Source organism: Balaenoptera acutorostrata, chromosome 20, assembly GCF_949987535.1.
Source record: "Balaenoptera acutorostrata chromosome 20, mBalAcu1.1, whole genome shotgun sequence".
Lineage (NCBI taxonomy): Eukaryota > Metazoa > Chordata > Mammalia > Artiodactyla > Balaenopteridae > Balaenoptera > Balaenoptera acutorostrata.
Genome location: NC_080083.1, coordinates 58,767,986 through 58,794,675, shown reverse-complemented (window position 1 = coordinate 58,794,675; position 26,690 = coordinate 58,767,986). Strand labels below are relative to the sequence as shown.

The window sequence follows — 26,690 nt, the reverse complement described above, 5'->3', positions numbered from 1 at the left end:
AGTGTACAACTGTACTGAATTCAATACTTTTAAAAAGGATTAAGAAGAACCAGAGGGGGGCTCCCCTGGTGGCGCAGTGGTTGAGAGTCTGCCTGCCAATGCAGGGGACACGGGTTCGAGCCCTGGTCTGGGAAGATACCACGTGCCGCGGAGCAACTAGGCCCGTGAGCCACAACTACTGAGCCTGTGCGTCTGGAGCCTGTGCTCCGCAACAAGAGAGGCCGCGACAGTGAGAGGCCCGCGCACCGCGATGAAGAGTGGCCCCGGCTCACCGCAATTAGAGAAAGCCCTCACACAGAAACGAAGACCCAACACAGCCATAAATAAATAAATAAATAAATAAATAAATAAGTAAATAAATAAATAAGAACCAGAGACATTCCGTGTTTACGGGAGGTGCAAGTCACAGCAATCGGGCAACAGCTATGAATTTATGCCCAAATGACTTGGTATCAAATATGTGAAGAAAGGAACTCATAGGTGGAAACTGGAGTGATACTGTCTGCAGTAACTGGGGCCAGAAGTTTTAACACGCAGTGATCCATCTAGAGCCGGAAACCCAAAAAATAAACTCAAGAAAGATTTGCACTCCCTCCCCCATGCCCCGTTGAGAAAGGACCAGCATCACGATTGCCCAAGCCCCCTTTCCAGCCAGGCAGCTGAGCCGACAGAGTCACGTCCCCCTCAGACCCGAGGCTGGACCGCTCGGGGCAGGACCTCACCTGGGATGTTGTGTATGGTGATGGCCAAGATGAGCAGCACGATCCTTCTCCAGCCGCTGCCGCCGGGCAGCGCCGGGTTCCCCTGAGACGGCACGGGGGCAGCTGGGCCCTCTGGAAGGCCGGTGGTCACTGCCTTCTTCCTCTGATACGCCTCGCCATTCTCACTCTTGTCTGAGCAAAGAGAGAGGGATGGAAAGAGAGAGTAGTTTGAAAACGGGCACGTCAGTACTCGGACAAGCATCAGCCGGAGGAAGCTTTCAGGGCCGGGAAACGGTCTATTTCCTAACTTCCTAAGGGACCGTGTGTGCTTCTGCCTGGCCCTCCCCGCCTTCGTTCATTCACTTACTCATTCATTCATCAATCAGTCCTTGAACAGACATTCAGTGCCCAACGTACGGGTACCAAAAAGGGTAAAAAGATACATGTTTATGTAGAGCTGATTCACTTTGTTATACAGCAGAAACTAACACACCACTGTAAAGCAATTACACTCCAAGAAAGACGTTAGAAAAAAATGGGAAAAATTTGAATAATATATTGTTAAATGGAACAATTAATTATAATATAGAACGATGTGATAGCACAATTTTGTTTAAATTTATGTGTATGTAGCGAAAACAGATTGAAACTATAAATGTCAAATAGTAAGCCATGGTTACCTCTGAGTACAGGACTTATCAATGAAAAAAAAAAAGAAAAAGGGCAAAAAGATGAAAATGGGGCACCCTAACACTGCCTGTTTAAGAGAAGCAGCACTGAACACAGATTCTGGAACTAGGCTGCCTGGCTCACGTCCTGACTCAGCCACTCATCAGCCGTGTGGTGCGAAACAAGCTCTCTAACCTCTCTGTGCCTTAGTTTCCTGACTTATAAAATGGGGTAAGAACAGGACCTATGCCACAAGGGTTTTGTGAGAATTAAATGAGAGGCTGCAGCAAAGTGCTCAGACCATACACAGTGCTTATGTGTGGACTGTGGCTGCGGTCACACGTCCCCTCCCTCCTGCAGGAGGTGACCCTGCTCTACAGGTCACACTGACTCAGGGGGAACCAACTCGGATGCCAGGCTCAGCCAATCAGATTCTCCCCCCAGGGATGGGGGACGGGAATGGGGAAGGACCACGTGACCCCCAGCGTGGGCTCTGCATCCGAAAGGTCACGTGATGTAAGGGCAGCCACGACGTACGTGCACGAATGGGAGGAGGGGGCAGCCGGACAGAGAGACAGAAGGTAACAGATGTACAGAGACAAGCAGAGATGGGAAGCCACGCAGCCAGAGACAGACAGACAGACAGACAAATGGCAGCCTGGGTGCCATGGGACATTCTGACCCTCATGGGCCGACTAAGGTACCCAGCCCTTGGGTTTCATGAGCTAACCTTCCTTGCAAAAATCCCCCTTTGGGGGGAAGGGGGTGAGGGATAAATTGGGAGTATGGGATTGATGCACACTGCCAGATACAAAATAGATAAACAACAAGCATTTACTGTATAGCACAGGGAACTATATTCAATGTCTTGTAATAAACTATAATGGAAAAGAATCTGGAAAAAAGGATATACATGTATGTATAACTGAATCACTTTGCTGTACATCTGAAACTAACACAAAATTGTAAATCAACTATACTTCAATTAAAAATAAAATAAAGTTCCCCTTTGGGTATATATTTGAAAAGTGTCATTTCTTAGGGCCAGATTATGCCAAACACCCACGGTCTCCTGGGTTATTTGCTAATCCCTAATGGAGGCAAACCGAGACTGAGGCAGGGAACCCAGGCTGCGGTTCACAGCAAGGGAAGGATCTGTCAGACAGGCTTCCTGGAAGAGGAAGGGAAACACCTGGGGACACAGATGGAGACAAGCGTCCCTCCATCATCTGAACCTGCAGAGCCTGACCCAGATGTCACAGACAGGTCACCAGAGCCCGTCTTTGGGACATCCACCACAGGACAGGGCAACCCGACGGCCCAGTGTTGGCTCTGCTATCCCAGGGGGATTATTAGTGGCCCCTTTCACTCCCCAAAGTGTCCTGGTTTGAAAGATACATTTTATGGCTCCCCAGGTTGGGGGAAGAAACAGCAGAAGCTTGACTGGTGCTCTGCTCAGACGGGGTCCAGCCGACTTGAAGGGCAGGGGGGAGCTCTCCGTGCTAACTACTTCCCTTCTCTAGGGACAAATTTTTCACAAGCAAAATCATTCTCATCTCTAAGCTGAAAATTGCAGAAATTTTTTCCCAAAGTCAAATTAAGAAACTTTGAGGATTCCTTTACGCCTGAGCCCGGGCGTTTGGTACGGCCTCTCCTTACTCCTGGAAGTAAAGCAAGAAAAGGGCAGTTATCTCACCCCGTCAGGTGCTTCAAGACCAGGGTCTCACTCTATAAACTGGATCAGATCTTTGATTCCCTTTCCGGATGAACCTATCTCAGTGGAATACGGTTTCGTATGCCAAAAACATGAAAAGAAAAAAACCACTTCTTTTGAAAAATCATTATGTGTTGGTTGATTCAAATCAAGCCAGTGCAGCCTGAACAGTAAGAAAGAGCCGAAGAGCAGGAAGACTCACTCCTCCCCAGTTGGTTCTCTCTTAGAAACAGCTGGATCTCAGACCCACTGGGGAGAAGGCGCCTTTTATCGATCCTCTGAAATGCCAGGGTCACCAGCACTCCAATGGTCAGTAGGCACAACTCACAACGCTGGCCTCTGGAGGATGCAGCTGTCTCAGGGGATAGCAAAAACTCCTCCTAGACAATATTTGCACGAGCTGAAGCTAAATATTCACCATGTGGTATCTACACTGTGTGTGTGCGTGTGTGTGTACACGCATGTGATTACCGCTGGGTACCATCTTTCTTGCCTCAGATATCAGACCGTCTTTGTGCGTGTATGCATAGGTGTGTGTTTCTGTGCACACACAGGTGTTTTTATATTGTTGACAATACCTGATGACTCGGGCTGCAGAGGCTGGTCGTGGAACTGAACAGAACATGTGGGATTTCAAGCCCACAGACACTAAAGGCACAAGCAAACAGGCCCAAGTGCCGTGTAGGAAGGAAGCCGAGTGGTGATGGAGGGAGCTCAGCTGTCTCCTGGACCAGTCAGTGGACACCACGGATTCCCTGGACCTCCTCTGCACACACGGCCCTGATCTGGATGCTCTCCAGTGGGCGTTGATAGGGACAAAAAAGACCCATCTCCTCCCTTTGGGATTTTATAATTTAAGAGAGGACAGACAGGGAAGACGTGAATACATTCCTGTAAATCTAAGGGACAGAAATTCACACTCTCTAACAAGCATGGGAGGCTAGACTGATTTCTGTCAGTGTCACAAAAGGATGCGACTCTGAATTTCCTGCAAATAATGCACAGAGAACAACGGAGATGGGCGCCCCGTTAGCAAATTCCAGCACCAAACACGCATTTAATAGGAACATCGAGAGGCATAAAGAGTTATTAACCGGGCCGAGGATGCACGCCTCGCCTTGGGGTCCCGAGGTGTGAAAACTGATGTCACTGCCTTTCCTAGTGGGAAATGGGAGGGTGTGAACGTCTGATGCACTTGAGAAAGTTAAATAAGTCACCGTTTGGTAACAGTCACTAATGAGTCTGCAACGAGGAAAAATAGCCCAAATAAATCATTACAGAGAGGCCGGATGCATCCCCAGCAATGAATCCTCTTGTCTCTCCCAGAAAGGCTGCTTAAACCATTGCACACCATCTAGTAAAATGCCAGCGCTGTGGACAAAGGGACCACTTAAAGGAGGCCTGGCGTGGGGTTAGGGGTGTTGCCAGAGTAAGCACCCGTGAGATTTCCTGGGAGGGGAAAGGTCTGGGCAATTTTCAAGTAGGATTTGGCAAAGAGGAAGGACATTTTGGGGAAGGAACACCCGATGTCGGGTTCAGAAATGAAGAACGTCAGCAGCGACATCCGGGAAGAGGTGATGCCAAGAACTTATTCTCAATTGACCCTCGATCCTTACAAAAGCCCCATGCAGTGGAGACCACCCCCTTTAACAAACAAGGAACTTGAGGAACAGAGAGGTGGAGGAACTGGTCCCAAGTCACACAGCCAGTCCAAGATGGATTCAGGAGTCAAGCTGGGTCCTCTGCCTCCAGAAGCCACTTCTTCACCAGGGCCCCATGGTTGACCAGGGGTGGGGCGTGGAGTGGTGACCTGCCCCTTTGCTCGCCAAAAAGGGTCACGAGTGAGTCACTGCAGTGACATTTAGGAGCCTGAAACCCCAGATGTTTAGTTCAGAGAGAGTCCAGTGAGCTTGCACTACACGACACCAGAAAAGGCAGAAAAGGCTCAGTGGGAACCTCGTATCTGTAATCAATCACTCCTGCTCGCAGACAAACCTGAAAACATTTCAGGCAAAGCTGTTTCTTAACCCATCAGAACTACTGTTTTTAAGTGTAAAGCAGCTGTTAAGTAGGACATATTTATTAACACCAAGCACGGGACACAGGGTTACAATCCTTTCGGGAAGGTGGAAAGGAAAGACTTTAAGGTTGCCCATCATCAAAAAACATTTAAAAAAAAATTTAAACTCAAGCGTCTGTGAATCCACACAAAGCAGGGGCCCAATGCTGGGGCTCGGCCTACCATCCCCCACTTCATCCTTCCGGGAGAGGCACCCCATCGCTAAGTTCGAGAATGAGAAGCACAGGAGAACAGACAGACCGATCCAAAGCTCACTCTTCCCGCTGAATCACCGGGTGACCTTATCGGACACCTTTTGTTCCCTGCTTTCTTCTCCCTCAAACAAGGGACATGATTCTTATACCAACATGCTATATTGCACAGCAAAAAATGAGCCAGGTCTGGTGGGCACAAGCCGGGGAAGGGGCGGGGAGGGGATAAGCCTCCTCCCCTTGACGTGAAAGGCCTTGATGTCTTTAGATCGTAGGCTCTAAACCATTTGGGATCAGCGATGCTTTTGAAAGTACGGTGGAGCTTACACTCCTCCCTCCAGCAAAACAATACACAGACGATTTAAAAATAATGTTTGAATCCTTATGGACTCAAGGTCATCAGACTGAGTGCATCTTGCTAGATAAATGCCACGGTAACCTTCGTTTCATAACCCGGGGGCCAGTCTCAGCAGGAACACAGGATGTTTGCTGTCCCTGTGATGATGTAACCGGCCAAATCTAATAGGCCCAGTGATGCAAGCTCAGGCCTCCAGTGAATAACGGCAACACTAATTAACAGATCACCAGCCACAAGAGCTTTAAAAATGTCCCCAAGATATCACTGGAGATGATCTGGTCGAATTAGCACAAATAGGCAAAGCCTCATCTGCTAAACACAGAAAGCTTCAAATCCCTGGGAAAACTCCTTCTTTCTAAACCCCTGCTATAAAACATAAAACGAAGAGTGATATATATTCACTATGCACTGTGCACACACAAAATCCAAAGGCTGATCAAAAGCAGGGAAAGAGGGGGATCCATTCACTTATATTTCTTTCCCCTTCCTTCTTGTTTCCCAGAGAATCAGAATAACTTGGGGAGACGAAATTCAATTACCAACATGAGTGCGGCAATGTTTGCTGAGAAATTTGGTTCTGTTTCTTCCGTCATCTGCGGGATTGGCACAACTTCCTTTATATAATGAAGGCTGAATTTGAAACACTGAACGTGAAGCAACTACTCAACATGGGTTGCAGCAACCTTGGCACGTAGGGAAAGCAAGGCTCATGGACGCCCTTCTTAGCAGCCACGTGGATCTTCAAGGAAGAGCCAGCGTGGTTCTCCCCATCTTGGCAGAAGACGCCTCAGCTTGGAGACATTCAGAACTACAGCCTGTTTCTGTCTCTAAACCTGTCCATCATTTTCATACTGTTTCCTTTTTGTAAAGCTGTAAATGTAACTACGTGAAAGACCATTCCCCAAAGAGAGTCACCAATGTCCCCGACACACTGACTGCCACTTGTTCCTACCCCTCGTCCAGTATGAGCACGTTGATGTTTTGCACATTTGCGGCCAGCGCACGTGGTAGAGACAACAGATGCTGGAGCACACGGGCTGCTGTGGGATCACGCTTCCGTCAACTGTGGGATCATGGCTCTGTCAACCATGGGTCTGTGGCTCTGTCAATCATTAGCCATAAAGGCTTTAGGCAAATGCTGTATCTGTGTCTCAGTGCCTTGATAGTAAAATGGGTTTCATAGCCATATCTGCTTAGGAAGGCTGTTACGAGGACTAAAACATATGTAAAGCACTTGGCAAGGAACTTGGCACCTGAAAAGTACGATTCATGTTAGTTATTGCAATTGGTTATACATACTTTTTTTTTTTTTGGTACACTTCCTTTGAATTTTATTTTTTCCTCATACATTTCATTTTATTTTATTTTTATTATTTTTTTCTTTTTTTCTTTTTTGGCCGCACCACACGGCTTGTGGGATCTTAGTTCCCTGACCAGGGATCGCACCTGGGTCCACAGCAGTGAAAGCCCAAGTCTTAACCACTGGACCGCCAGGGAATTCCCTGGTTATACATCTTAATATACAGTTTCATATTCCACTTGTTTCTTTTAAAACTACAGAAATATTTTCCAAATTTCTTAGCCTCTGGGACTCTAGCTTTTAATGGCTCGAGGGCATTTTTGCTTAGTTCCAAGCCAATCATTTGCAAAACCATTTCTTTTTTATTCAAGTCTGAGCGGTTGCTCTTTCTTTTCCAGATGCTAAAAGATACAGTGCTTCTCTCTTGCCACATGGGGGTGTACTCTTCTGCTCCCTCCCACCCAGGATGGGCACCCACCCACCCAGGGAAAGTACTGCTTGACTTCACGAACCAATTCTCTGTTTTACGGCTTCATGATTCATACATACCGCTGGAACATGTAAAAGGGCTGACCTATCACAGGAGACAGAGCTTAGCACATGAGGGAAAATTCCTATTGCAATTGGGGGTGGATGGGGAATCTTTGTGCAAAGATCCTTAAATCTTTCAGGTGCTTCCCTGCTTGCTTGTAAGTAACTGCCGGCCAAAAATTGGTTTCCTAATATTGAACTACAGCGGAGCTGTATCACATGTGCGTTTTACAAATGCAAATGCAGATAGATGCATTTGAAAACAAACAAGAAAATTCCCTTCTTTGACCCATGGCTCCCCTTCCACCTTCCAGTACTACCTCCTGGAATTAATTTTGGATTCGATCTCCCAAGAAAGGAGAGGCGTCAGTGGAAATGGAGAGAAAAACAAAACAAACTCATTCTTGGCTTTTGATCTTGGGGGGTAAGAGGCAAGTCCTGGTGGTTTAAGAAAGAAAAAGGATTTTCAAGGGGGGCGGGGCAGACTTTGACTCTTCAATATTTTGCCTTAAATGCTGTCTTTAGGACCCCGTGGGCACTTGAAACGTGCCTCAACTGTCAGGAACAGGGAAGCTGGGGGTGCAGTAGAGTGTGATATAATGCAGTCTATCGTTGGTCAAGAGACAGAGGAAAGAGGAAAGGAAAAACGATGCTCACGCCTTTCCTGGGAGAAATTCCTTACAAGGTCACCCACCCAGGAGTGTCCTTAGATCCTCCGGAACCCCTTGGAAAGACCGACATCTAGGCTGCAAATGTAAAGTACTGGCATAGAACCAACGGCAGGACATTCATTTAAATGTCATCAATTTAATAAGTTTAGTGGGTTGAACTGGTCAAGGCAGTGCTGGTCAGCCATTAATCCATCTCACCTTTGGGCAAGTACTCCCAGTACAACTCTCCTTCCAATAACCTCATTTCTGATTCTAAAGGTATAAATGCATATTTAAGCAACCTTGGAAAACCTCAAAGTATACAGAAGAAAATTGAAATCCCATCAGCTAAAAAAAAAAATTTAGAGTTTGGTGTATTTCCTTCCAAGTTTTTTCAGGTGGTTTTACATAACTGAGATGATCATATTATACAACTGCAGACTATTTTTGTTCCCATTAAACGTAACACAAACATTTCCGCCATATGATTAAAAACCCTTATAAGCATTTCAAGCAGTACAAATTACTATTTACATTCTCATACCATTGAGCATTTAGGCTATTTCTAAATTTTTTTCCCTATAAATATCACTGCAAAATCTTTAACCTATATAAACAATCAGAGATCTGAACAAAGTTCCCAGAAGCTGAAATGCTAATCAAAGGGCCTCGATGTATTTGTCTAATTAATTTCCAGAAAGGCCATGCCATTTATAGTCCCCTGAGCAGAGTTTGCAAGTTCTCATCATGCCATTTTTTAGTCAGCCTGGGTATTTCTCATTTACAAATAAGTGCATTCATTTATGGGAGAAATGACATTTCCCTTCTTTTGTATTTCTTTGACTACAAGTGAAATTGAACATTTTTCATAGTTCCAGGCATATTACTTCCCTCTTCTGTGAAAGGTCCTCTGTCCAAACAAGGCCTCTTTAAGGAATGAGAATATGATTAGCTATTTCCTTACAGATACGAGTAATTTTCCTGTGATCCACTTATGTGTGTCAGTGAGTAATGAGATGGAGCTGGGAGCAGCAGGTATTATTACACATCAGATGGATGAAACCACCTGGTCACACTGGAATTTCAGCCTCCATTTGCTAAATCCCTTTTTGCCATTCCTCAAGACGGCAAGGTGCCCTTAAAAAAAAAATGTTGGGGGCTTCCCTGGTGGCGCAGTGGTTGAGAATCTGCCTGCCAATGCAGGGGACACGGGTTCGAGCCCTGGTCTGGGAAGATCCCACATGCCGCGGAGCAACTAAGCCCGTGAGCCACAACTACTGAGCCTGCGCATCTGGAGCCTGTGCTCCGCAGCAAGAGAGGCTGCGACAGTGAGAGGCCCGCGCACCGTGATGAAGAGTGGCCCCCACTCGCCGCAACTGGAGAAAGCCCTCGCACAGAAACGAAGACCCAACACAGCCTCCCAAAAATAAATAAATAAATAAAAATTAAAAAAAAAAAAAAAAGTTGGACAAAACTCTAATTCAAAAACATACATGCACCCCTATGTTCACAGCAGCACTAGTCACAATAACCAAGGCCTGGGAACAACCTAAGTGTCCACTGACAGATAAATGGATAAAGAAGATGTGGTATATATATATATATGTGTGTGTGTGTGTGGCATATATATATATATATATATATATATATATAAAAGAATGAAATAATGCCATTTGCAGCAACATGGAGGGACCTAGAGATTATCATACTAAGTGAAGTAAGCCAGACAAAGACAAATACCATATATCACATATATATGGAATCTAAAATGTGACACAAATAAACTTACTTATGAAACAGAAACAAACTCACATACATAGAGAACAGACTTGTGGTTGCCAAGGCGGGGTTAGGGTAGGGGAGGGATGGATTGGGAGTTTGGGATTAGCAGATACAAACTACTATATAGAGGATGGATGAACAAAAAGGTCCTACTGTATAGCACAGGGAACTATATTCAATATCCTGTGATAGACCATAATGGAAAAAAATATGATAAATAATATATATATATGTGTGTGTATAATTGAATCACTTTGCTGTACAACATACATTAACACAACATTGTAAATCAGCTATACTTCAATAAAATAAAATTTTTTTCAAAAGTGTTATCTGCTTTATTTATACCGCCACCTGGTATGGCCCCAAAAGCTAATTTTTTTTTCTCTCTCAATATTCAAACACCACTCTTTTCTTTTTTTTTAATTTTTTCTTTTTGCAGACAGTGTACTTTTATTTTTTAATTTATTTTTTGAAGTATAGTTGATATAATAGTTTGCATCTGCTAATCCCAAACTCCCAATCCATCCTTCTCACCCACCCCCTACCCCCGGGCAACCCCAAGTCTGTTCTCTATGTCTGTGAGTCTGTTCCTGTTTCATAGATAGGTTCATTTGTGTCGTATGAAACACCACTCTTTTCAAAAGCAGAGGATATTTGAGAGCTTCTCTTGCTTCCCTAGCCTTCTGTCCCCCCACACCCCTGGGATTCTTGTACGCAGCACAGCAGTTTTGCAAACAGTACATATAGGCAGACCTCAGAGATACTGTGGGTTTGGTTCGGGACCACCCCAATGAAGCCAATAGCGCAATAAAGCGAGTCCCACGAATTTTCTGGTTTCCCAGTGCATATAAAAGTTATGTTTACACTATGATGAAGTCTATTAATGTGCAAGAGCATCATGTCTTAAAAATATTTTAGAAATACTTCATTGCTAAAAAAATGCTGACCATCATCTGAGCCTTCAGTGAGTTGTAGCAGTAACATCAAAGATCACCGATCACAGATCACCGTAACAAATAGAATAATAATGAAAAAGTTTGAAATAGTATGAGAATTACCAAAATGTGACACAAAGACACAAAGTGAGCAAATGCTGCTGGAAAACGGCGCTGATAAAACTTGTTCGAGGGACTCCCCTGGTGGCACAGTGGTTAAGAATCCGCCTGCCAATGCAGGGGACACGGGTTTGAGCCCTGGTCCGGGAAGATCCCACATGCCGCGGAGCAACTAAGCCCGTGCACCACAACTACTGAGCCCATGCTCCACAGCTACTGAAGCCCACGCGCTCTAGGGTCCGTGCTCCACGACAAGAGAAGCCACTGCAATGAGAAGGCTGCACACCGCAACAAAGAGTAGCCCCCGCTCGCCGCAACTAGAGAAAGCCCGCGCACAGCAACGAAGACCCAACGCAGCCAAAAAAAAAAAAAAAAACTCGTTCAATGCAAGGTTGCCACAAACCTTTGATTTGTTTAAAAAAAAAAATCTGCGAAGCTCAGTAAAGCAAAGCATAATAAAACGAGGTCCGCCTGTGTAGCAAAAAAATCTAATGTGGACAGGACCCTTGCTAGAGTTTCTGAATTTAGCAAGTAAAAAGACAGGGTGCTCAGTTGTATATGAATTTGAGATAAAACAAAAACTTCCAGTATATCCCGAATATTGCAGGGGATATACTTATGCTAAAAAGTATTCATTGTTTATCAGAAATTTGAATTTAACTGGGTATCCTGTATTTCAACCAACAGTCCTACTTACCCAATCTGGGGTCCGAGTTCTCGGGCGCGGAGAAGTTGGGCAGATCGACTGCACTCTCCTTTGAAAGCAGCCACACAATGAAAAATCTTTCAAGGATGCACTACATGGGTCATGTATAATCCAGGGTAGGAAAAGATTCCGTTAGAGACCAAGGAAACTTCATGGAAAGATAACTGAAGTATGTATGTATGTATGTATTTTTATAAATTTATTTATTTTTGGCTGCGTTGGGTCTTCGTTGCCGCATGCAGGCTTTCTCTAGTTGTGGCGAGCAGGGGCTACTCTTTGTTGCGGTGCACGGGCTTCTCGTTGCGGTGGCTTCTCTTGCTGCGGAGCATGGGCTCTAAGTGCACGGGCTTCAGTAGTTGTGGCACGTGGGCTCAGCAGTTGTGGCTCGCGGGCTCTAGAGCGCAGGTTCAGGAGTTGTGGCACACGGGCTTAGTTGCTCCGCGGCATGTGGGATCTTCCCGGACCAGGGCTCGAACCCGTGTCCCCTGCATTGGCAGGTGGATTCTTAACCACTGCGCCACCAGGGAAGTCCCAACTGAAGTATTTACTTTGCTTAGTTACTAACCTTTAGGCAGAGACACAACTGGAGTTTAAGAAACATAATGAAAACCTTATTTACAATCTTTGTAACTATAATAGATTTCTCCATTTATCATACTAATAATCTCAATCCACACGATTGTCAGAGGGTGAAATGCTGTCTGTGTAAGAAGGCTGATTAGATTCCCTTGTCTTTTCAGTCAGTACATATTTTCCAGGCCCTGAAAGTCATCCATGCCTTAGCTTTGATGTTTATGAATAAGCAATTGCTTTGCTACAACAGAGAAACAAATAGGTCTGCGTAATTGGTAAAAAATTAAATGTACGCCAGAAGAAGAAATGGGTTCACTATTAGCTAAAGATTTCTCATCCATTAAGCAAACCACCCACTAAAACGTTGTTTGTTCCAAATAGCTAAGTAAGATAATAATTTCTACTCTCGGTCAATGGAACCAAGATTTCCAATAAGATTAAAACGTCCACCTACCAGGTCAGCTCTTCTACTTTAAAGGAACAAACAACCACTTTATCAACATGAGCTCATTCCTGATGAATTAACTGTTCTCCAAAAATAAATCCCAAGTGGACTCCAGAGCTGCCTCTAATTCTTCTTAGCTTACCCTATACATCGTGTTCAGTGCAAACACCCTGGTGGGGAAGAGACCTCCATAACCACTGGGGGACCCACCAGCAGAAGACATTTGCTTCAAAAGAGTTCCAGCCCCCTCAGTAGAGAAAGGGCATTTTGGAGAATTGAAGACTGCTTATAAGAGCTTTGCAAAGGACTCTCCACCTCTCCGGGAAAGATGGGGGCTGCTCACTTGACTTATACGGCTGTAAATTACCAGGTCGAGGAGGAGTCGTCCAAGAGGACAGCACCTATTTCAGGCTTGTGTCCAACTGCTAACATGAACTTCATAGTCATTTGGGTCACTTTCACCTTTGACATAAGGCCGCTCTGCCATCTCCTCTAATTCTGAGAATAAAGATTCGTAGCCAAGACCACTGTATCTCCAAGTGTGGAATGAAGACATCCATTGCTGTGCATGGTGGAGGCTCTTAAAAGATGTCTCCTGGACCCCCCCGCTCCGGTAGCTCCTGAATTAGAACCTCTGGGAGAAGGGCCCAGGAATCTGCATTGTACAAGCCTTATGTCCCTTCACTCTCACCACAACATATTTCTGATACAGACTATACTCTAAAAATGAATGTTTCAGACTGCCCAACTACAAGTGAGTCGAGGGATTACCTCTGCACTTAAATTTACTTTAGTCCAGGGACTTCCCTGGTGGCGCAGAAGATAAGACTCTGCACTCCCACTGCAGGGGGCCCGGGTTCGATCCCTGGTCAGGGAACTAGATCCCACATGAATGCTGCAACCAGGAGTTCGCATGCCACAACTAAGGAGCCCATGTGCTGCAACTAAGGAGCCCGCATTCCGCAACTAAGACCGGGTGCAGCCAAATTAATAAATAAATATTTTTTAAAAATTTACTTTAGTCCAAATACTACTGCCTAATTTGGTATCTCAAAGTACTAGACAGAGATATACCTGACCCTTAGTCATAGCTGGGCACCTAAAGATTCATATGACTTTTTTCCAAACACGCAGTGGGAAAGGTAAAGTAATTTAAGACTAGAAGATGAAAAGTAATTGAACTGTCTTGATAGGAACCATCATTTCCTTACATCAAATAAAAATCTTTTTCTTTTTTTTTTTTTTTAAGAGGATATGGGTCATCTTAAGGAAATGCAATCACCAGCAGAAGAATTGAGAGAAAAATAAATTCTTTCAAACCAAGACACTCTCTCATCTTGCCTAAGTCGATATAGGGTCTATAGACAGGGACTATATAGGGTCTAAATCAATATATTCCCTCTGTCTAATTATATATATAGCGTTTCCTCTTTTATCCTAGAAGTTGGTCACCAGGAATCAAAACACGACAGGATAGATGAAAACTCTTAGCTTCTATAATTAAGAGAGTATTCACACTGCCAATATTAACACACAGCATGACATTCTGCAAACCACAATGGAAAACAAAATCTTTCTTTTGTCAAAGGCCGCAAAACTGAAAGGAAAACATGGTGCTTCTAAATAGGTTTAAGTGAGACTAAAATTCCACAAATATTTCTCGGTTTATGGATTTTTTTTGCTTTTCGGGATACAAACAGTTGATGCTGGATCACAGGATAATCGCTGGAGATAACAACGAAAAAAGAAAAAGATAAGCACAGGCCTGAAGATTTAGGGTTTGCTTTTTGTCTTTGCTACAAGAAGGTCAGAGAGCTGGGGCTTTACCCGGATGCAAAGGAGACTGTAAGTCCACGTCTGGCTTCAGTAGGAAGTGTTTCTTGGTCACGGTCCCCAGTGCTGGGCAACAGAAACCAACTCATTCATCGGAAGTGTCCCAAGGGAGGGGCTCGTGGAACCAACCCAGGAAGGCCACAGAACCCACCCTGGAACCCAGGCAGGGCCAAGGGAGACCAGGACTTCCTGCTCCACCCACAAAATGCCCCCACGTTGCCCTCAGGGTGGCACCCTTATCCCCAGTGTCCCAAAATGCTGGCCACTCCTGCTGTAACACTGCCCCCTTTGCCGTCAGGTCCATCTAACTGGCCAAGTCAAGGTCACCTCCAGCTGCCAGACAGGCTGGAAGTCCAGCTTCTATCCTGAAAGCCAGGCTCTGTCTTTCACCAAGACTTGCGAGATGGGGCAGAAGGGAGAGTCCCAAACATGCTCAAGGGGTTCAGGAGCCAAGCAACTAGGGGAGAGAGGGGCGGAGAGAGGGAGGGAGAGATTCATGTCCTCAGACATCTAAGTCTTCAATGTCTTATTCTACATTAAAGTTGCACCATATTTTTCTCACTCTTCAGAAAGACACAACAAAATGAACGGAATCCATGGTAGACAATTCTCAAGCCAACTCCATCTCCAGTTCTGTACACGTCACCCTAGGAAAGTCCCAACCACTCAAAGTTTTTGCTTCTTCCAAGTGTAACTGAGCTGAATTAGACAGACTCCAGGGCCCCTTCCAGCATGAACCTTCTAGGCTTCTGGAGACAGCCTCTGACACAGCTGGCCTAAATGACCACTCATCCCTGGTGAGTAGGAGAGAGCGGCTGTTTCCAGTGCCAGAGTTTCTAGAACTCTGTTCTAGCCCAAGAAATTCCCCAAGATGAGTTTCATGGACCGCACATTCCAACTGTTCATAACATAAGGACGTGCTCTAAATGAACAGCAAGTTCATCTGCCCCAGGGGAATCAACCTCTTTTGTGCCCTCAAGTAAAAGCACTATTTTCCCTTAAAATGTATTAAAATATTTTCTGACAATACTCAAATTCCCATCCATTATAGGAAATACACAGAATACTGATGAGCACAAAGACAGACAGAAAACCACTCACCACACAGAAGTGACTGCCTTTCAAAAATCCTAACAATCTTTTCTATATTTATACTGTGTGTGGATAAATGCAAACACACACACACACACATCTTTGAATTGAATAATACTATTTCGAAACATGACTTTACACAGCAATAAATCGTAAATACATTCCATATCATAATACATTCTCCCGCATCAGAGGCTCTCAACCAGATTCCCGTTAGCTGCTAGAGGTCGAGATGGGCATGATGTAGAATTTCCAGTAGCCAAACAGAGAGCTAAGAATACATACTCAAACATATATACAATGGAACATTACTCAGCCATAAAAAAGAACGAAATAATGCCATTTGTAGCAACAGAGATAGACCCAGAGATTGTCATACCGAGTGAAGTAAGTCAGAGAAAGACAAATATCATATGATATCACTTATATGTGGAATCTAAAAAAAAATGGTACAAATGAACTTATCTACAAAACAGAGTCACAGATGTAGAAAACAAACTTAGGTTACCAAGGGGGAAAGAGGGGAATAGGGATAAATTGGGAGATTGGGATTGACACATACACACTACTGTATATAAAACAGGTAACTAATAAGGACCTCCTGTATAGCACAGGGAACTCTACTCAATACTCTGTAATGGCCTATATGGGAAAAGAATCTAAAAAAGAATGTATATATGTATATGTATAACTGATTCACTTTGCTGTACACCTGAAACTAACACAACATTGTAAATCAACTATACTCCAATATAAAATAAAATTAAATTAAAAAAAAAGAATACATACTCAAGATTTCTTTTCCTGTCAGAAGAAAAGATGTGCTTACGGTCCAAATCATTTCAAAGTCAAGCACAACCAATTAATTTCCAGGCCTCGAGTGAGGTTTGGTGTTTAGAATAATAAAAGGTGGCTGGACAGGAATGATAAATCACCAGCTTAAAATTGGCCAAATGTTGGTGGAACTTAAAAGGGCCAATATTTCTTGTTCTGAGACTTCTGTGACGTAAACGTTATCTTTAGGAGTAGTTTCTGAGCCCTTCCTTCTTAGGCTCAATTTAAACGGTATATGAAAAAGAACATGTGTCTAGGCAGGGGTGCTTTCTGCAGCCTACTTTTCCATCATATTTAACATTTTTCCCGTGCATCATTTATTTGTTGTCTGTTTGCAAGGCCATCGCCTCTTGTGTCTGGGCCTGAGCTTTGCTCACAATTATATCTACAGCACCCAGCACGGTGCCTGGCACAGAGGAGGTTACTTAAATATTTTGCGTACTAACCCTATTAGAGGTGCTGTCCTAACTACCCACTCACAGAAGACACTACTTCAACCTAACCCTCCCCAGGAGACAAAGGGGTGGGGGGAAAAAAAAAAAAGGAGTGGAGAGCAGTTCCATGAATAGTAAATGCCAACCTGAAAAGCAGGATAATCAAACTCATAATCTTATATAATCACCAACCCCTCCCACCCCGTGACACACAGCAGCCCAAGATGAAGCTGATTCTTGCTTCATGACCCCCTCTGCTCCCCGATTCACGATCAACTATCACTGACCGAGTATTTGCTGTATACTCTGCAAGGCCCGGGGTGTTCAGTGACCTGGAGAACTTTTTATCTTCTTTAATCCTAGAAGCAGTTCTAGGAGGTATGAACCCTATCTTACAGGTAAGGAATGGGTTAGCTCTGGGCCCTACCCAACATCCTTCCTTCCAAGTAGCTGCCCAGCCGCTCTCCCCAGCTCCGGCCCCTTCCTGTAACTGACAGCCTACAGTGTACGTGTGTGTGCGTGCGTGCGTGTGAGAGAGAGGGTGCACATGTGTGCCCACACCCAGATTATGATCAATTTATCTGCTTTGAGGTGGTTTAGCAGTTTCTCCTCATCCTCTTCGGGGGACTGTCAATCAAAGCAAAGAACGGTGGGCTTCCCTGGTGACGCAGTAGTTAAGAATCTGCCTGCCAATCCAGGGGACACGGGTTCGAGCCCTGGTCCGGGAAGATCCCACATGCCGTGGAGCAACTAAGCCCATGCGCCACAACTACTGAGCCTGTGCTCTGGAGCCCGCGAGGCACAGCTACTGAGCCTGCGTGCCACAACTACTGAAGCCCGCATGCCTAGAGCCCGTGCTCCGCAACAAGAGAAGCCACCGCAATGAGAAGCCCGCACACTGCAACACAGAGTAGCCCCCACTTGCGACAACTACAGAAAGCCCGTGCGCAGCAACGAAGACCCAAGGCAGCCAAAAATAAATAAATTAAAAAAAAAAAAAGCAAAGAACGGTGGGCGGGCCCAGCCTGAGTCGCTGGTGGGCTGGCTGAAGGCGCCCAGTCCTACAGGAGACACACACCAGGGAAACGCGACAGCAGGCTCTCTGGTACTTTCCTCTTTTCTCACCTCTCCAGGCTTCCCTCCTTTCCTTCTTCTCCAAGGTAATGACACAGAGTTCTCTCTGTCACCGGGTATGAAGGATGCGGGAAGAGCGGTTCTGGGGGACCAGATGAGACTCTGGGTTCACTCCCTTTACAGGGGCCGGCTCCCCAGCCACCCAAGTTCCCAGTCTTACCACTTCCTGGTTATGCATCTTTAGGGATGTCACTTGGTACCCTTGGATCTCAGTTTCCACGCTTGCCATGTGTGGACGATAATACTGCCCGCCCTGAAGGACAGGTGAGGGGAGATTGGGGGGGGTGGTCCCCTGGTGGGCACACATCAAATACAACAGGAACCCCATCTCAGCAGTTCCCACCATGAACTTGTGTTACATTTATAAAAATATAAAAGAAAGGCTAATGGCGTTTTTAGTACACCTAGTCCATTCTTCACTTAAATCCCCCAAATCAGGAGGTTCGTAGTGAAGGAGAAAAAATTAGATCATGATAGGATTGAATGTAGAATTTTCAAGTGCAGTCCAATCCCAACTCTCCACGCTCGCACAGCAGAAACGTGCCTTGGCTGTTAATGTGAACATTTCAAAATTCCACAATCATACTGACATTTTTAACTTTCAGGAAGGATCCCCTGCTGCTAAAGATAATAGGGACTTTCCATCAATAAAAGGAGAGGGCTAGTGCCCTTCAAGATCACTGTCAATTTTGCTTTGGAGTACAAAGTAACTTTTTTTTTCCCTTCCTTTTCTTTCATTTAAAAAAAAAATAGATTTACTGATCTAATGTAGTTTACTGAGGTTAACAGTAATACCAGTTTGCACTTCCTAAAAAATGTTACAACCAAGGAGATGGGAGCATTTGGAATCCCTGAAGCATGCTGGTTGGTTGGTTGCTTATCCAGATATACATAGATAGACAGACAGACAGATATAGGCAGATGGATAGACAGATAGGCAGATCTACATACATAAATACATATGTGATCTGTGTAATATATATAAATAATATTCCGATGCTATTTCATTAAGCCATTATATTTCCATTTTCAGATTTTTTTAAATTATACATAGATGTATAATGATTTTACACACACACACACACACATATAATTTTAGAACTCCTCCTTGGAAACTGAAACTTAATGGCTTAATGAGATAGCATCAGACCGCTAATTGCCGGGAAGAATAAGCACCACTCTTTACTCTCTGGATTTGACCATAAAGACAGTTAATAAGGGAAATGGCTGGGAGGAAAATTGGTTTCTAAAAACTAATCAAGCCAAAAAGAATGCAGCTCCCAGCAAGGGAAACACATCTCTTTCTCTAGCATTTTTGGTTAAGATTTGGGGGTCTTCAAAGGGTGGTTGTCTTTGCGTAACGATTCCAGCGGGCACTCTGCGTAGACGGCCCCCTGCCTCGGAGGGAGCTCCGCGTGGGTCCCTTCCCATGTGCGGGGAGGCTGAATCCCCGAGCCTTCTGCTTTCTGAGGCTGCTGGGAGCCAACAGAGCAAAGACAGAAACTGGTTCTGATTTGGCAGGAATAAGAGGAATTAGGAATCCAGTGGAGTGGCGCTGACCAGTGACAACAGCATGGGGACGAAGGAGGCCACACTCACGCTCAAACGTGGACCCCGCCTGGCGAAACGAGACGATTTAATGGGGACAGAACGGAAACCCTTGCCAGGCTGGGAACACACTTTCTCATGCTGTTCCCACTCAGCGACCACAAGGAACCCATGAAGGATGGCTTGGTTTCCAGTGGGAAACAAAGGCCACTCAACAGAGGTCCAGAGAAGGGGAGCGACGTGGCTGGGGAGAGCTCTGTACTCCTCCAGCTTCAGCTCAAAGCAGAGATGCCTTCCTGAAAATGAAGGCTTCAGAAGGACAGACTCTCCAAGGGACGTTCACATTATTACTGACCATCAATGCAGAAAAGGACCACAGGGCTGCAAGACAGAGCATCAGCCATCCTCAGGCCACACTGTGGCGCTTATTACACAAAGAGGGTGGGGAAGCCAAGATGCGTATGGTAGGAGCTGTCTGTGAGCAGCTGGACGGTAGAAGACCCTAACAGAGCCCAGGCCAGGTTTAGAGTCTTTCACGGTGGCTCTCAAACTTGAGCATGCTAAAGTGAATGAATGAATGAACAAATGAATAAACAAAAAACAACGGAAGATCACCATTTAGGGAGCCTGGGCAAAGTGCAGGTTCTTGTGTTCATTTCTGCAGCACACGTGCCAGAATCAGAAAGATACAGAGAAGACGAGCATGGCCCCTGAGCAAGGATGACACCCACACTGGTGAAGCATTCCATATTTTTCTGTTTCCCTTTATTTTTTTTTTAATTTATTTATCTAATTTATTTATTTTTGGCTGCATTGGGTCTTTGTTGCTATGCACGGGCTTGCTCTAGCTGCGGCAAGCGGGGGCTACTGTTTGTTGTGGTGTGCGGGCTTCTCATTGCGGTGGCTTCTCTCATTGTGGAGCACAGGCTCTAGGCGTGAGGGCTTCAGTAGTTGTGGCACGCGGGCTCAGTAGTTGTGGCTCACGGGCTCAGTAGTTGTGGCTCGCAGGCTCTAGAGCACAGGCTCAGTAGTTGTGGTGCACGGGCTTAGTTGCTCCATGGCATGTGGGATCTTCCCAGACCAGGGATCGAACCCGTGTCCCCTGCCTTGGCAGGCGGATTCTTAACCACTGCGCGACCAGGGAAGCCCATATTCCATATTTTTGAAATAGGGAGTTAACAAATTGTCGACTGAAAAAAAAATGCACAACCTAAAAGCTGAGAATTATGTTTTATTTGGTGGACTTGCTGAGGACTTCAGCCCGGGAGACAGCCTCTCAGATGGCTCTGAGGGAGGCTCCGAAGAGGCAAGGGAGGGAGCCAGAATATACAGGAATTTTTGCAAAAAAAAAAAAAAAAAAAAGTCAGAACATCAAAAGAAAAACCAGACATCTGTATGGGAAGATGCAAGAGTCTGGCTCATTGAAATCATGCCTTTGATGAGTACCTTAACCACCTAGGACCAGTCTCCCGTTTCTGTCCATCCCAAATCCCCTGAGGGTGCACAGTCCAGGGTGGCCACAGTGGCTGAAGGCTTGATGGCCTCAACATCCTTTGTTTACGGACATGGCAGGTGACATTCTTTGTCCTCAGAATCAAAGGGCATAAAATTTCAGTTAAGCGCGATGAGATGCCTCAGTTCTTGAGATCTGCTGTACCACACTGTACCAACAGTCAACAATAACGTGTTGTACACTGAAAAATTTGTTACGAGGGTAGATCTCACGTTAAGCATGCTTACCATAAGAAAATAAAATTTAAAAAGAAATATCACCTAAATAACTTTTATAACAATTGTACTTTAAAAGAAATTTTTAAGTGCAGTTTCTTGGAACTCATGGTAGAACTGGGCAGGGCTCAGGAGTCTGCAGGTATAATAGACACTTTAGAAAACATAACTTAGGGGACAGAGAAGGATCCAGGAAAACAATGCAAACCCATTAGGAGTGGACTCCCAAGCTTGCTATGGCCAGCCCCGATCTCTTGCCAACTGTTCACTGGGCATCTTCACCTGTGGGTCTTATCATCATTTTGCTCACCTGGCACTGAATGGAACACATCACCTTATACCCCAAATGTGTTCCCACTCTTGTAATCGCTCTTAGGATAACCGATTCCGTAATCACCTCCACTTACCAAATGAGGAACGTGGGAGCAAGCATCAGTGCAGAAAGCCCAAGGAACCCACACTGAGAAACCCTCTTCCGAGGGGACCCAAGGGAAACCCACGGAGGGATGCTGGGGGAGTGAGTGCGGAGGGGACGGGGCACGGAGGTGTGCTCTGCCTGGGGGATAGGCGCCACGCCTTTGCTCAACAGTCCCTGACTCTGGTCCAAAGCACATGAGCAAGAACAGAACGTCCGACCCAGACAGAGCTACCTGGCGCTTTTCTTGAAATTATTAGAGTGTAGCATTTACCCACCCTAAACCCCCCTGGCAAGTTCTCCCCTGCCCACCAAAATCTGTCCCCCATTTTGCCACTGCAGCCCCCAGCCTGCGGAGAAGTCGGGTCTGGGCTCAGCCGAGCTTGTAGGACCGCCGGTGCCAGAGGCAGGTAGCGGGGGTGGGCTACACGTAGCAGTGTGCCTGCCGCCATGGCAACCCACAGTTAACCAGGGACGGGGAAGAAGGTGCTCAGCTAACTGAAACCCAGGCAACGTTCTAACTCAAACTCCGAGGCAGTCAGTGCTCCATTAGATTTTCTCCTGTCCTCTTTCCCCACGCCCCATCTTTTCTTGTCACCAAGTGGCTTTAGACCATCTCCCCCCTCCACCGATCCCCCAAAATCACCTCCGAAGATGAGGCTTTTCATAAACCACTGAGCCAAACCTCCCTCCCACTCAGCACACCCAGGCCCAGGGCAGACTGAGATCCCCGCTCTGTCTGTCAGCTCTCCATCTCAGAGGAAATTCTGTGTGCCCCAAAGATTCTTAGGAACGCCTTGGCTTCCCTATCGCTTACTCACTGTGGGAACCCAGGACAGATATTCTCACACGGTAGTAGGACTGAGAATCACCTGGTGAATTTTAAAGGCAGGTTCCCCGGCTCCGGCCCTAGAGAGTTGACTTTGGCAAATCAGGGGCAAGCATAAGCATCTGTATCTTTTTTTTCTAGTACCCCGAGGAGTCTTGATATAAATAGATCAAGATTCACCTGGTGAGAAACGTAAAGCAACCAATTTGGGGTTTTCCCATAGCTCTGTATTTCATAGGGGGGGCTGAGCTCAGCTAAAGCTGGACATTTAAATGGCCTCTTGGCCATTAAATGAGCCACAGACTGTGAAAGGGTTAACAGGAGACCGCTGCTGCTGCAAGGCGAGTTCCCTAACACATGTTCTGAATATGCTGGATGCACATGGGAAACACCTCCTAGGATCCTCACCCTCGAGGCACGCCTTCTCCAAGCTGCGAGGTGGGACAGGAAAACACACGCTCAGAACCCAAAACATTCACGAAGAACTCACCGCTTATGAAATGAGTCCCTACTCAAAAACTTCCCCCCAGCCTAACAGTTACAGAAGTCCTAACCCACCTTTTACGTCAGGTCTTGAGGATGGTGAACATTTGTTTGTATTTTCATTTTCTTGTCAAATGTATGGAAATGTCAAATCACAAGTCATGAAAAAGATACAAGTTCGTGAAGCTGCAGGAAGTGAGGCTGAAGGATGGCTTGTTGTCTGGCAGAACCTGGGACACAGAGGACCTGGAGAACAACTGAAGACAAGACGTAGCAGAATTTTTTTGCAGATTTAAGTCTCTGCCCAAGATAGGTCAGTTTTCAGCAAGATTAAAGATTAAGATAAAACCAAAATCTCCCTCCACAAACACCTAGAAATGATGCATGAAATAAACAAATCAAAAGGATTTCAGATACACATCTGAGCTTGCAACAAAGAAAGGGAATCAGGAAGCATAAGGAAGCTAGAAACCAGAGCCTATACAACAAAAGCAGTCCAGAGGATGCCTAGAGATTAACGCGGTTTCCAAGAACAGGCCCTGGGTGTTACCGTCCACCTGGGGGCCTTGGGCCACATCAAGTAGGAGGTGAAATTCTACAAATGCAAGTGTCATAAATTCTGTCCCTGTGTGGAAGAGTGGGCTAGAGAAACAAATCCATCCAGCTGCACAGAGGGACAAAAAAGATGACTACATGTTTCTGCTTGGTCTCTGGAGAAAAAAAAAAAAAACTTGTAAAATTAAAACCTTGGGTTTATACTTTGAACAGGTCAGACTTCTGAGTTTCTGCTTTCTGTATGGGCTAGGAAACCCCAGTCTGAACATCACTGTAGAAATTGGTTCCAGGCTAATGTTATGGCAAAGAGGTCTTACAGAAACAAATGCAAAACTACTCTGAAGGGTTTTCCACAATGCGGGACACTAGGAATCCTTAAGGAAAAATGCAGCCCACTAGAGAAGGATTGATGCTAAAGTGTTACGAAGCCTAGAAGAAAACAACACACTATGAATGGGAGTCAGTGGACACACACAGAGGGAGACACATGGCCTTTATGTAATAGACATGATTTAAAACATACATGCACCCCAATGTTCATAGTAGCATTATTCATAATAGCCAAGATATGGAAGCAACCTAAGTGTCCATCAACAGATGAATGGATAAAGAAGATGTAGTATATATACAATGGAATACTACCCAGCCATAAAAAAGAATGAAATTTTGCCATTTGTAATGACATGGATGGACTTGGAGGGTATTATGCTTACTGAAATAAGCCAGACTGAGAAAGACAAATACTGTATGATATCCCTTATATGTGTGATCTAAAAAGTAAAACTAGTGAATATAACAAAAAAGAAACAGACACATGGATACAGAGAACAAACGAGTGTTTGCCAGTGGGGAGAGGGAAGGAGGGAGGGAGGGGCAAAATAGGAATAGGGGATTAAGAGGTACAAACCGTTATGTATAAAACAGATAAGCTACAAGGATATATTGTACAACTCAGGGAATATAGCCAATATTTTATAATAACTGTAAATGGAGTATAACCTTTAAAAATTGTGAATCACTGTTGTACACCTGTAACTTATATAATATTATACATCAACTATACCTCAATTATATATATATATAATATATAATATATGCCTAACCTGATTAAAGACAGAAGAGAAGAAATGAAAACCATAAGAAAAGAAGCACATGTAATAAAGAAAAAGCAGACATCTTAACAAGAACCCACTAGGACAATTAAAAAATAAAAACTATAGTCATTTCACTTAAAAACTCAACAGACAAGTTAAATAGTAAACTAGAATCAACTCAGTGACTTATCCACGGACTAGAGAATAGATCTAAAGCACAGAAGAGTAAAGGGATGGACAATATTAAGAAATGCTTAAGACACATGGGGGATAAATAAGAACACAGAATATACATCTAAGTATATAATAACTGTTGCAGAAGAAGAAAATAAAGAATATGAGGGAGAGGCAAATTTGAAGAGATAATTACTAAAAAACTTTCCCGGAATAATATAATAATAAAATGAGCATTCACATTAAAAGAGCAGTCCAAGTCTTAAAGCAAAATAAACACACACGTGCGCACGCGCACACACACACACAAAGCTACATCATACTGAAAATAAAAAACACCAAAACAAGTGAAAAATGTATAAGCAACCAGAAAACTGAAATAAGGCTGCGGTCGTGTGGATTTTTATGATGCTTGCAGAGAATATATAACCTATAACATAATTCTTTAGTTTGATGGAAGCAGTCTAAATGGAATAATAAGGAATAATATTGTCAAAATGCTAAAGGAAATAAACATTTCTGTCAACCTAGAAATTTAAGCAACTCAATTTTTCTTTCAAAAGTCAGACCAAAATAAAGATATGTTTAGATGAGACTAAGATTTTCCCTTCATGGATCCTAAGTGAAGAAATATTAAAGGAAAAATAAAAAAGAGAATCCAAGAAGGAGTGCAATGCAAGAAGCAATAGTGAAGAAATTAGCAAAATGTTGGAAAATAGAAGCAACCATTGATTATTAAAAAAAACAATAATGCTAAGTGGTAAGCTGTATTTCATTAAAATAAAAAACTTCTGCTCTGCCAAACACAGTATCAAGAATGAGAAGACAAACCACAGACTAGGAGAAAAATCTTTGCATAAAGAACTGTTATCCAGAATATACCAGGAACTATTAAAACTCAACACATAGAAAACAAACAACCCAGTTAAAACAAGGGCCAGAGACCTTAAAAGACTCCTCACAAAAGAAAATATACAAATGGAAAATAAGCATATGAAAAGATGTTCCACGAGATATGTCATCAGGAAAACGCAAATTAAAACAAAAATGGGGGACTTCCCTGGTGGTCCAGTGGTAAAGAATCCTCTTTCCAATGCAGGGGACACGGGTTCGATCCCCCATCAGGGAACTAAGATTCCCACGTGCCGTGGGGCAACTAAGCCTGCAAGCCACAACTACTGAGCTCATGTGCCTCAACTAGAGAGCCTGTGTGCCGCAAACTACAAAGTCCACGCACCCTGGAGCCCGGGCACCACACCTAGAGAGAAGCCCGTGCACCACAACGAAGAGCCCATGCTGCAGCAAAAGATCCCGCATGCCTCAATGAAGACCCCGCGTGCCACAACTAAAGACCCGACGCAGACAAAAAAATAAAAATAAATAAATAAAACAAAAGTGGGATACTGTTACAAACCTATTAGAACAGCCAAAATCCAGAACACTGACAACACCAAATGCTAATGAAGATGTGGAGCAACAGGAACGCTCCTTCACTGCTGGTGGGGATGCGAAACGGTACAGCCACTTTGGAAGGCAGTTTGGTGGTTTCTTACTAAGCTAAACATACTTTTACCATATGATCCAGAAATCCTCCTCCCTGGTATTTACTCAAAGGAGTTAAAAAACTTGCACACAGATGTTTACAGCGGCTTTATTCATAATTGTCAAAAACTGGAAGCAACCAAGATATCCTTCAGTAGGTGAATGGATAAATAAACTGTGGTCCATCCAGACAATGGAATATTATTCAGCACTAAAAAGAAACGAGCTATCAAGCCA

General features: G+C 44.5%; 1 protein-coding gene and 1 non-coding gene across 8 annotated transcripts in view; one reads left to right on the top strand and one right to left on the bottom strand.

The window, feature by feature from the left end:
* The window catches only part of SLC39A11 (solute carrier family 39 member 11), a 426,195-nt gene that overhangs the window by 140,906 nt on the left and 258,599 nt on the right, over positions 1-26,690 (bottom strand). For all 7 annotated transcript variants that reach the window (XM_057535256.1, XM_057535258.1, XM_007185595.2 and 4 more), the window contains one exon: positions 723-893. In XM_057535256.1, coding sequence (XP_057391239.1) covers positions 723-893 — 171 coding nt within the window. The remainder of the gene's footprint in view (positions 1-722; positions 894-26,690) is intronic.
* LOC114238312 (U6 spliceosomal RNA) lies at positions 20,282-20,388 on the top strand. The gene has a single exon (XR_003623703.1). It is a non-coding gene; the product is annotated as a U6 spliceosomal RNA (small nuclear RNA).